The sequence below is a fragment of the Gavialis gangeticus genome, unplaced genomic scaffold (assembly GCF_001723915.1).
Source record: "Gavialis gangeticus isolate Ggan-Ray unplaced genomic scaffold, GavGan_comp1, whole genome shotgun sequence".
Classification (NCBI taxonomy): domain Eukaryota; kingdom Metazoa; phylum Chordata; order Crocodylia; family Gavialidae; genus Gavialis; species Gavialis gangeticus.
Window position 1 is genome coordinate 87017357 of NW_017729025.1, and position 12399 is coordinate 87029755.

Below are 12399 nucleotides of genomic sequence, written 5' to 3' on the forward strand. Positions count from 1 at the left end.
TACCCTGAATATTCCAAGTCCCCCATGGCATAAAAAGTACCTCATGATCTAGCTAAATTATCCTCATACTTTCTGGATCTGTGGGTGCATCTACATGAGACATTTACTGCAGTTGCCTAATTAGCTCCATAGTAAATGTCTCAGTGTCTACACATGCAGAGCTATTAGGAAGGAGTAAACTAATTAACTCTGCAGTAGGTTAGTACTTGTAAATACAAGTACAGTGGAGTATTTTACTCCACAGCAATGAACACGTAGATTCCAACACGGTTGGGGCATGAGGGTGCTTCAGTACAGGGGATGCCTGCCAGCTAGTCCCACACTGGAGCACCCTCGTGACCCAGTCAGCCCCTCCACACCACATTGAACCAAGCCAGAATAGCTCCAGGCTGGCAGGCTGACCCCCCTTCACGCCGGGTCCCCTGCCAGCTGGAGTTGCTCCGACCTGGCTCAACAGGTTGCAGTCCCAAGCATATGTTTAAATGCAGCACCCTAGAGCAATAAATTCTGGTGAAATAAACCAGAGTTTATTGCTGCACAATAATAGCATGTGTAGATGCACCCTGTGATTAGAAATTATGGGTGGGATTTTCAAAAGTACTCATCGTTGGTCTTTTTAAAACACCTACCAACTATTTTTTAACTTTAGTAACAAATCCAACTTGTCAAATAATACGTTTAACATTTATCTATTGACTTGTGCTTAACAAATTGTAAAAATTGGTAAAATGGTGTGATTTTCAATTGGGGAATACATCACTCTTTAAATATTCTGAGAAATACTTCCTGCTCCCTTGGTCCACTCTTTACTTCATATGCAGATATGAGGGGCTTTTTTCCCCTATGCTGATTGGGGGAAATTGAGTAAATGTGGTATGTACTCAGATCAAGTGTAGTGTCTTTTTTTCTTGCTACAGCCTGTTCAGGATGTTGACCTCTCTTGGAAGCGAGTTTTCCAAGATTCACAACCAACTCCTACACTCTTTAAATACCCCGAGTAATTCTACACTTTGGAAGAAGCAAGATCTCCTTAACCTAACTCTGACAGTAAGTAAACCACACAGTTACCGTATTTCATGAGTAATGTACGAGTTGGGTTTTGAAGCCCATTTTTTGGGTATTAAAAATCAAAGTCAATTTATACACTGCTGCATCAAAAAAAAAAAAAAAAAAAAAAAAAAAAAAAAAAGAAAGAAATTGTGCACAGGGCTTGGCATGGCTGGGCTCGGAGCTTGGCTGGCATGGCCCCATCCCCCGTGAACATGCTGCCTGGGCTACAGCAGCACTGCTTGCAGGTGATGGGGCCGCACCAGCCAAGCACCAAGCCCGGTGATGTTGCTTGCAGGGTATAAGGCAGCGCTAGCTAAGCGCTGAGTCCAGCCCTGTCCCTGTCCCCTGTGAGCAGCGCTGGGCTTGGCATTCAGCAGCACCACTCACAGAAGACAGGACCAGGTTTGCACGCAGGTGGCACAGCCCCATTCCCTGTGAGCCTGGTGCTGCTTGCAGGGGACAGGGACGGGGACAGGCTCAGCTGGTGCACCCCAGCCCATATGAGCGGCACTGGTGTGGCCCAGCCAGCGCCACTCACAGGTGATGGGGCCATCCCACCCAAGTGCTGAGCCCAACCCCGTCCCCATCACCTGTGAGTAGCACCGAGCTTGGCACCACTCACAGGGGATGGGGGGACAGGACCAGGCTTGGCGCTCGGCTGGGGATGAGCCGCTTGCAAGAGATGAGGATGGAAACAGGGATAGGGACAAGCTTGGTGCTCAGCTGGCATGACCCCATCCCTTGTGAGCAGCACTGGCAGTGCCGCTTGCAGGGACGGGGCCATGCCTGCTGAGTGCTGAGCCCAGCCCTGATTTACACACTGTGCCTAGGAAAATCCTTACCTTTCAAATCAGAAAGCCGGGGGTTGACTTATACACTGTGTCGACCTATACACCGTGAAATATGGTGTTTCTTGATGTGACCCAAAATATCTTCTTTGCACATTGTTGATATAGAGTTTATAGTTATTTAACAGACTTGTTTTTCCAGGGGGTATAGTTATGCATCACAATTGTTTTTGGAGGAAAATAAAGAAAATATACTGTTGAGTCCATGGGCCAGATTCCTTCATGCAGCTTCTTAATGGGCTGGCAGGCTGCCAAAAGCCTGGAAGCCCTGAAAGCTCAGCTCCCACAGCTTCTGAAGAGCTTGGCTTCCCAAGATTCATAGCTCCAGGGTAGTCTATCAGGCCAACTGCCTAAGCCTTGGACTCTGGGACTCCCCAGGTCCACAGGTCAGGGGTAAATCTGCAAGACCAGATGGTCTTGCTCAGATCTAAGACTATTCCCTTTTATGAATTTCAAAATGTTTTATTTTCATTCCAAATCAGAACAAAGCCAGATTTCTAAATACCCAGATCTTCTGCAAAATGGAATTACCTTTCTTCAACCAGCTCTGGTTTACTTTAGGTTCTACAGCAGGCAATACTGTAAATACAGAAGTACTGTACTATACACTCTCTCCAAAACTGATGTGGAAATCAGCTCTCTCTCTTTAGACTTGTCTAGATATTGAAGATCTAAATTCAGTGAGGTCATACATGTGGCAATATATCTTGACACTTGTACAGGAAAAACACTTTTGACCTTCTGCATGGGCACAGGTTATTCCAAGAGCCACCTTTGATGATAATATTGCTGCAATTTTTAATGATCACCTTTAATTTTTGGGGACAGAAACTAGAGATGATAATCAAGACAACGTCAAAGGTTGGATATGTCATGTTATGGAATACGAGTAGTCCAAACAACTAGGGAAAAAAGCAGTCACTGATATATCACTTACTTAGGCCGTTCAAGTTGGCGATTTTTTCAATGCAGTTTGTAGACAAAGACAATTTCCTTTAAAAATAAGAGTAATTAACAACTTATGTTAACAGAATGATAAGAATCACCAGATCAAAAAAAATTCTTAAAAATAAGACTTTCTTAGAATAAAATCTTATTTTACTTTTCTCTGATTATGTAACAAACTGACTTTGTACCTATAAAGCCCTTTTCCTATCCTCATATTAACCCTCCTTCTAAGATTTATTTATACTTTTGGGATCTTCCTACCAATTGTATTCCATATACCTAGGATCCTCTTTCTTAGGTCCAGTTCAAAGGCAAGTTAAGTGTTCCCCAAACTTTTCTTTGTGAAGCTGTAATTCAACTTCATTTTTCTTCTTCCTTCCTAATCATACAAAAGTTAACTTGACCATGTTCTCTTTGCATATCCTTTAATTGAAAGCAATGTCCTAAACAGGAGCCCAATGAATTGTCATGAATAGCCTATACTCGGACATCAAAACTCCTATTACTGTAGAGGACCAAGAACTCAGAATATATCATATTGTTCTGCCTAGAAATCTAACACCCCAAGCATAAAAAAAATAATAAAATTACATCTGATTTATATAGAGTTGACCTATAATTAGGTTTAAGAAAGTGTTGACTTTTGTACTAGCAGTATTTGTGTCCATACAATAAAAATACTATGTCAGAATTTTTTTTCAGTGCAGTTTATTTTAGTATGTTTCTTGCTTTTAGTCCTTTTCAGAGTTATTTGATTTGCTTGTAGGAATTTGTAAGGGCAGCAGCAGTTCAAGATTTTTATCTGTAGTTATTGACTTGTATTCAGAGAAAAAGTTGTTTTTCCTAAAAACTGAATCTGAAAATGTAGGTCTGGATTAGATGCAGGGTCAACTTATAATTGAGACAATATGGTATGTCTGTCTGGCACAAAGCAGTGCCATGCACAGATACCAAAGCTGGCTTGGCTATTAGAAGTAGCATAGCTGTGTTAGTTAATTAGCCACTGATTCTGGACTCAAGCTAGTTCTAAACAAATTGGTTTGGGTACCTCTGTGTGGCACTAGGGTTTGGCATATCAACACACCCAGTACGTCTGTCATTCAGTTGTTAGGAAGTTAATACAGAAAATACATTTTAGTACAATTAGCATGCAAGAACCTCAAGGATTTTTTTACTACTGAACAGAAGCTCACAAGAAACACCCGAATAGCTTGATTTTGGCACTGCAGACTTTGGTTAACAATCTCAAAAAAAGACATTAGCAACAGCCTTTGTGGCAGCTACAAGTCTACGGGACTACTGAAAGGTTCTCAAGGTTCACTGCAAGTGGACTGCAGATACAGAATAAAAATGATACACCTGAATACCATCTATTAGCCAGTCTGTGGACTGGTATTCATATGTATAAATATTCATAAGAATTATGTTTCCTCTCTTCCCAGGTAAACAGCAGTGATAGTATAAAGCTGAGAAGTAGAAGGATGCTTGGATGAGCGGAATGGAAGAGCTTCAAAAGAAGGAGTGGTGCTAAGATGAAAACTACACAGAAATGTAAGGAAAAAGGAAAACAGGGCAGCAAACCCTGCTAGAAATAACGATAAAAAATTAGTATTTCTAGGATTGCTTTTTTAAACAGAGCATACTCGCAATTAACAAGTGTGGACAAAGATGCATCCATCTTCTCTACAGGAGGAACCTGGGCATACAGTTTCACTTCCTTGGCCTCTGATGCCTTTAAACTATTTTTTTCTTCCTAAGGAAAAAAAAGGAAGAAAGGAATGGTCAGTAAAGAGACAGTGAATTCTATTTTCTGTTTACAATTAAATATTAAATCATGACAACCTACATTAAGGTCTAAACTTACTTTAATCCATTGAAATAATTTAAATGGAAAATAATTTTCAAGCAGTTTATAGAATAGTAGAAAAAAATTCAGGCTAGAAGGGACTTCTGGAGATCATCTGGTCCAACCCAGATGATGTCCAGTGTAGGATCATCCCTGTCTACAGACAAATGTTTGTATAACCTGTTCTTAAAAAGTTCTAAGGACTAGGATTCCACAATGCTTAACCATTCTCATAGTTTGAAAGTTCTTCCTAATATCTTCCTTCCTAATAACTTTCCATCTACAAATGTTGAGCGGAATCACATCTTCCAAATTATAATAGCAGATTTTTTAAACAGTACCAGACCTAGGGCAGACCTACGGAACCCCGATTAAAACTTCTTTCCAATTAGACAGAGAGCCATGAATAACTGCAGTTTTGAGCACAATGATCCAACTAATCACATATCCACTTCACAATACTTCCATCTAGCTTACTAATGAAAACGTTGTGGGAAAGTGTCCAGAGCTTTACCAGAGTCAAGGTACATCACATCCACTGCTCTCCCTCATCTACAAAGCCTGTCACCTTGTAGGAGGAAAGCAGACTGGTGAGATATGACTTGCTCTATATTGGCTGTTCCTGAACATCTTATTATTCTCTAAGTGTTAAGAAATAGATTCCTTGATGACAAGCTGTCACAGATTTCCCCAGAGGTGCACATGCTTGGATTCAACAAGCTTGTACTGTCTCTTTAAGTACCCCCTGTAGCCAGCCCAGGTATAGCTTCCACACTGTAAGTCAAGACTCAGTAATTTGGCTCCCAAGACACTGGTTATCCATGCCTCTTCAGAGAGCTACCTTCTGGCTTAGCTCCTGGAGAGGGCTTTTACCTCTTCAAGGGGAGAGGGTGCACCCAAAGTCACATGCAGTAAAGCAGGCAGCTCATCTCAGACAAAACCATTATTTAACAGGAACACAGCAGACAGAGTCCTTGGGTCTGAAAACCCCTGGCTAACTCACAGGTAGTCTCTGCCAGGAAAAACAGCCCCAGCTATTCTCTCTCAGGGCTCTCAGGCTTCTTTCTCGTCTTTGGATGTCTCCGTTTTTGAAGACCAGTCTCTTTGCACAATTCTCCTCTCAAGTACCTTCTGGACACCAAAAAATAGCAGGGAGTCTCTTCAGGTGCTTAGCCAGAATCCAGCTGGTATGTCAATATAGGCAAGTTAGCTCTTTATTGTTTGATGGCATACTACTCACTACTAGATCACTTAGGCTGATCCTGCCAAGTGATCTGCTTCCAAATAAAATTAATCCCTTTTGTTCACCATGTACAAGCTAGTCAGGGAAACTGAGGCACGAAAAATTATTAAACTATCAACACAACGAACCCAGAAATATTGCAACAAAACCACAGTCTGTCACATATGTTCCATAATTTTTCTGGGTACTGAGGTTCAATAGGCTGGTCTGTAATTGCCTGGACCTTCCTCCTTCTATTTCTTAAAGATGGGCACTGCATTTGCCTTTTTCCAAAATTTTAGGACCTTGTCTGACCTTCATGAGGTTTCAGAGAGAGTAGCCTAAGTGATTCTCAACTGGGGTGTTGTGAGATCCCATCAGAGATGCCGTGACACAGAGGCTGCTGTGGCAGCAGCCAGGTAGAAATGCCCCACACCCACAGCTGCATCATGCATGCACTCCTGCTGCACTGCAGTTCTCTGATAACCCTAAAACAGGCAGATCTGGCTTGCTATGTAGTATGCTTCCTGGTTTGGTTCTCCTCATGTACCTCCTAGAAACAGCAGCACGAAGCACAGTTCCAGTCATGTGCCTCTGTTCCTGGGAAGAGGGTGGGGAAGGGGCAGGACAGCCCAAGCCAGCTCTATCTGTTTTAGGGTTAACAGAGAGCCCTAATGCAGGAAGACTGTGTATGTGGCACAGCCCTTTTCAGGCTGACTGCAGCAGACATGCAGGGCAGTCTTACCTGGAGGCAGCAGTACCCAGCTGAGAGGCAGAGGGGTTGCCTTTTATAAGCCTTGCTAGCTCCATCTTAGTTTATGCTTTGGCCTTCCTGATTTTCCCCCTGCACACTTATACTCACTCCTAGTAATATAGCACATTTACTCCACAGCTTTAAAGAAAGTCAAATGATGAGCTGTAAGTAGTCACTGGCCCTTTGGAGTCATAGTTTATTTAAGTACTAAGCCAGCTTTTGAAAGCAGTATCCTCTTGTGCAGATACAGAGGAATTGTTTTCTTCATTTCAGTTTATTCAGCTAGTTCAGGTCAATGATTAGTTCATTCATAGTTGAGAGACCAACTGGGAAATAAAAAAGACAAGAAACCTTGTTTTCTTCTTCATAACTTATCCAAATTAAAATGAGGTACAAGAGGATGGCTATTAGAGCTAGAACTAAGAGGAACCAGGTGATGATGAGAAACAATCAGTTCAATTCACTAAAATAACCATTTTTTGCTTAATAAAAATCAGTTCTAAATGAAAAATATTTTTCCTTTATGTATTCAGTATATTTAAGTTTGTTTTAGTTAACTAACCAATAACAATTTAAAAATGCCATTTGTGCATTGTAATTGAATTCTAATTTCAGTCCGAATTTAGCTTTATACAAATCATCTGGAGGAAAAAAAAAATCATCTAGAAAATTAGGGATGTGTCATTTACCATTTTCTACCATATTATAAAAATGGAACAATTATTTGGCGTTCTAATTTTAAAGAATAATTAAATAAATATGAATAGCTTTAGTACAGCCTTCTGCTAGGTAAAAGGAAGTACCATCTTGTACCAAATAATGAGAATCAATTTCTCTTTAGGAAAACAACTAAGAAGCACAGGTAAAAAACAATTAAATTAAAGCTTCCTGTTAGAACAGTTACATCACTCACATTTGAATCAATCTGCTTTTAAAGTACAATTAATAGAAGTAAATTCTAATGCAGGACAAACAGTAAGTTGGAATGCAGTCAAGACTTCAGATCAAGTTCCACTGCATGCCTCAGAGACATAGGTGGGGTGTAGGGAAGAGGATAATTAAAAAGGAACATCCTGAACTCCAAGCCTCCTCAATGCTCCTTCCTTAACACTGATCAAACCTTCTGATACATTTCTGTTACCTCTGATCAACTTAAAAAAAATCATGTCAGGGCACAGAGTGGAAAGAGTCAGAATCTTATTTAATTCAAATTCCTAGAAGTAGTACACTCTGTAAGATTTTGCATTTTTCTCCCACTGTGATGCCAGGAGTGAAGTTTTCATAACCTTAGACTGAAAGAAACACAGAGCATTAAGCAATACCGAAACTAAGAAGTAAGAATCTACTCCCCTGTAATTGAGGATCATACAGATTTACAGTACTCTTGGGTTCAACCTGCACACTCCACACCAAGCCCAGAATACTCTAGAAGCAAACCACTGTAAATAGCTGGTCTAGCAAAAGATATGAATTTGAATGTACCAGTATGTAGGCAGTGGGATGGGGGTGGGGATGGAGTGTGTGTTGTTGGGTGGAGGAGGGAGAATGGAAGGGGGAATGACACACATCCTGATCTAAAGCACATTGAGATCAGTGGAAAACTCTTTGGGATCTCACTGGCAAGTGAAGTATTCCACCTTATTGTCTGATGATCTCCAAAAAAAAATTAGAACTTTCTGTAGCTTCCAGACTTAATTTGGAGGCTCTGAGTCCATAAAGGCATCCCAAAAACAAGGATCTGTATTGACAGTGTACTTGAAGAACGGTAAAAAAAAAAAAAACAACAACAACCACCACCTTGCTGTTAAGATAAACAAGAACTGCATCACAGACAATATAACGGACCCTTAGCCTGGGAAAAATCACCTGCGAGTATTATGTCTACGAATCATTTTTAACCTTCAGAGTATTTAGTTCTGAACTGGCTTTTAATAAAGTTGTTGTGGGGATTTTGGCTTTATACACACTTGGAATGATTTCCTAATTCCACTGCATCTAATGGCAAACCCCCACTGAGGGTCAGGATTTCCTACTTGGTTATTTTGTGCTAGGGACAAATTCTGATTAGATGATCAAGAGTGAATGGTGTGTAAACAAAGGTCAAAAACTAGAAAACATTCTGCAGCACAAATCTTGCAGCTTCAGATCTTACGTCAACATACAATTTGGCAGTGTTAGACAAGACACCAAAACGGGATGGGTCTTTGATGATCAGACGAATTTAACAAGAAGAGAGCTCAGGAGTTCAAATACATTTTCATATTCATAAAATAATGTTACTTCCTTAATCTTATTTGGTGGCTGGTGTTTCAATGTTATTGTAGTGAACTTGCCGAACTGCACAAAGCCACTCTATCTGCAACTGAGATCTGTGCCACCACAAACACTCCCACACACACTCTCATACTTACCCATCTGGCTAGAGCTTCCTTGATAGTTGTTGCTTTTGCCTTGAAAAGAAAAGAAAAAGAATATTTAGTGTATTCTTTTTAAATAGTTTATCTTCCTATAGCCAATTTTAAGAAGCAGGAATAAAGGACCACCATTCAAAATCTGCTCTTAATTTTATTCATTCATTCAGTGGGTCAGTCAACAAGAAATTCAGAAGTGGTGCAGTTGCTTTTGTTATATTCAGATGCATGATATCCCACACAGACAAGCACATCATCTTGTCTATTCTCTCTGTAGATGTGGGTAATGCAAGACATTGAACACTGCATCAAATTCTCTGCACATGATACAATTCTTCTGAATTCAGTGAGAGTTTTCTTAGTGATGAATTTGGTTTAATGCTCTTAGCAAAGCATACTTTCTGTAACAGTGAATAATCACTGAGTTTTGCATCTGGAAGGCTACCATTTTATCCTTTTATAGACTGGGCCTTTCTGAGATGCACTGAGGAGAACTTTACCCATGTTGCAAAGGACCAGAAGTAGGTTATGGAATTTTCTTATTTTAGTTGAATTTCTCCATAAACATTTGTAAGTCTGAACCCTTTACGTTGCTAAAAGACATACAGAAAAATCTGAAAGCTAGTATATAGGTCTTTTAATGAGCTATCCTACAGTAACAATAGAATCTTGTCTCACCAAAAATATCACCACCAAATTAGAAACCATGAGATTCTCAATGTACCTTCAACCCAATGTTAAGGAAGAGAGAGAAACATGTAGAATGCTCAAGAGTTTAACAAATTCTGATTCTAATATGTGTATTAATGAAGGAACAATATTCCCATGTCAAGAATCTGTTACAGAAAAGAGCCCGTCATTTTCCTCCTTTCTTGAAACTCAGGCATGAACATCTCTGCTGATGTCATGAGTGGCAATACAGTACAGTGAGAGAGGGGGTCTCTCAGGTAACCAGATCCCAAAAGGCAGGCACATACATGCCTTCAGTTGGGGGTCCAGATATAATTGAAGTATAGAGAGAAGATTATTCACTGTCCCCTGAAGATTTACATATCTAACTAGGGAGCATAGCTCAGAGTTTGTTGGAGTGGACTTGAATTTACCCCAAAGAACAGCCCTAATAGCCACACCCAAACCAGCGCAGCTGCGCAGTATTTGGCACCACAGATGCATGCTGCACATGCAGGTGTTTTCTGTGCTGCAATGTAGCAGTGTGGGGGTATTTTTGACCCCTGGATATCCAGGAGTCAAAAAAACCTGCACAAAAAAAAGGAGCAGCACACACAGGAACAGCGTGAGCTGCTCAAAATCAAAGCCTGGCCAGCCAAAGCCATACTCCAGCTGTCAGCCAGGCTCTGAGTGGAGGATTGCCGCTGCTGCAGCCCCAGGAGCCCCCCAGGACCCCAGGTAATGCTGCTGGGACCAGCCCAGTGCTGGCCTGAGCCTCCACTACCCCACGCGGGGTAACCTGCCACACACCAGAGAGCACATGGCACAGGCACTCCCGGGGGACAACTAGTGGCAGCACAAGGTGTCCCACTGCTACTTCTCCCCAGGGAACCCAACGTCCACACTCATGTGGACACAGCCAATATATCTTCTCTTCCTGCCACTGGAGAGCGACACCCATCTGAGACATGGTGCACAACTGACCTTGCTGTAAATCTGACACGAACAAGCCCATTTCCGAGACTAACTTCACCCGGGAACAATTTTCCTGCAGTGACTCCCAACATCAGTAGGAGTACACCAACGCTGTCTTCTCTCACTACGCTTATTTAACCTATACCTGGAACCTGGGCCATCCCTGGGGTGGGGCAAATAAGGGCGACTGCCCTGGGCCCCATGCTTTGGTGGGCTCCACGGAGCTGGGCCGGCTTCGCATCCAGCTGCTCGCCAAGCCCCCTGTCCTTCCCCCACCCCTGCCACATTCGGGCCCTGCGCAGGCTGATTTGCCCCAGGCCCCGCACCCTGCTATGCTCGTCTTTGCCTGAAACAAATCATGTCAGATGCCTTAGAGCAGTGTTTCTCAACCAGTGGGTCGCAACCCAAAAGTGGGTTGCAAGAATATTTGAAAGGGTCACAAGCAAGTCCCAGAAAAACGTGCAAAAGCACAGGTTTCCCCTTGCTGGGCACAGGGCTGCAGCAGGGCAGGGGGATCGGGGGGGTGGGGACAGAGGGGAAGGCACCTGGCCCTTCAGCAGGGGAAGAAGGCACAGGCAGTCCTTTGCAGCGGGCAGCTGCGTGCTTGTGCTGGTGGCACGGGGCCAATGCCCATACATGCAGGGGCTTGCGCTTGCTGCTTGGGAGGTGGGATGGGAGCAACACTCGCTGCTCACTCTCTGGCCCAAGCGGGAAGCTGGAAAGAGTAACATACTTTAAATACCTTGGAGCAACCATCACAGAAGATGCTACATCAGAAAAAGAAGTAAAAACAAAAATAACCATCGCCATTGGACAAGTACCAAAGCTGAAGAAAGTCTAGGCTAGCAGCAACATCACAATAAAAACAAAACTCCACCGACTATATGCTGTCGCCATTTCAACAACTTTCTATGGCTCTAAGACCTGGATACTCACTAGGGCACTGGAAATCGAATTGAGACCTTTGAAATGCGGTGTTGTAGGAGACTTCACGCATACCCTACACTGCACACAACTACCGAATCTGTGAAAAATCAAATCAGACAAGAAGTTGGCAAATATGACCCTTACTTCAAATCATAAGGTGAAAGATGCAGTGGTTTGGGCATGTAACAAGAAGCTCCAGCACACTTACAACACCATCCTGCAGGGGGCTGTGGACAGACCAAGAAGAGGAAGACCTAGGACATGCTGGACCACCAGCATCAAAGACCAGAGGGGATTAAAACTGACAAATTGTACAAGAACAGGGGAAAGTTATTGCTACACCAAAGGTGCCCAACAGTCTGTGCGGCCTCGGGACCGACTTGAGTCACCTCGACTGAGGTTCGAGGCAGACCGAGTCACCCGAATCCTACGCTGCCAATTATGCCAAGCCACTGAGGACTAAAAACATCCCGCCGGACAGCTGCGCTTGGAGGGACATGGACAACCATCAACGAAAGGGTGGAAACAACCCCCCTCCACCCTGCAGAAACACCCCCTCTGCCCCGGGCGGGGTGACCCGCAGCTCAGCCACGTCGGCAGCGTCTACGCGTGGTACCGCGGGTCCGAGGGGCTGTCCCAAGTGTCTGCTGCCGGCCCAGGCCCAGCACGGCCCCGCCAGCGTTCCTGGGGCCGCCCCGCCTGGGGCAGCGGCAGCGGCAGCTCGGCCGAGCCGGGGAGAGGCCCCGCGC

General features: G+C 43.1%; 1 protein-coding gene across 1 annotated transcript in view; it reads right to left on the reverse strand.

The window, feature by feature from the left end:
- DNAL1 (dynein axonemal light chain 1) overlaps window positions 1-12399 on the reverse strand; it is a 36452-nt gene that overhangs the window by 23516 nt on the left and 537 nt on the right. Inside the window, exons 2-4 of the mRNA XM_019519103.1 lie at window positions 9080-9118; window positions 4490-4599; window positions 2836-2891 (exon numbers count right to left, since the gene is read on the reverse strand). Coding sequence (XP_019374648.1) covers window positions 2836-2891; window positions 4490-4599; window positions 9080-9118 — 205 coding nt within the window. The remainder of the gene's footprint in view (window positions 1-2835; window positions 2892-4489; window positions 4600-9079; window positions 9119-12399) is intronic.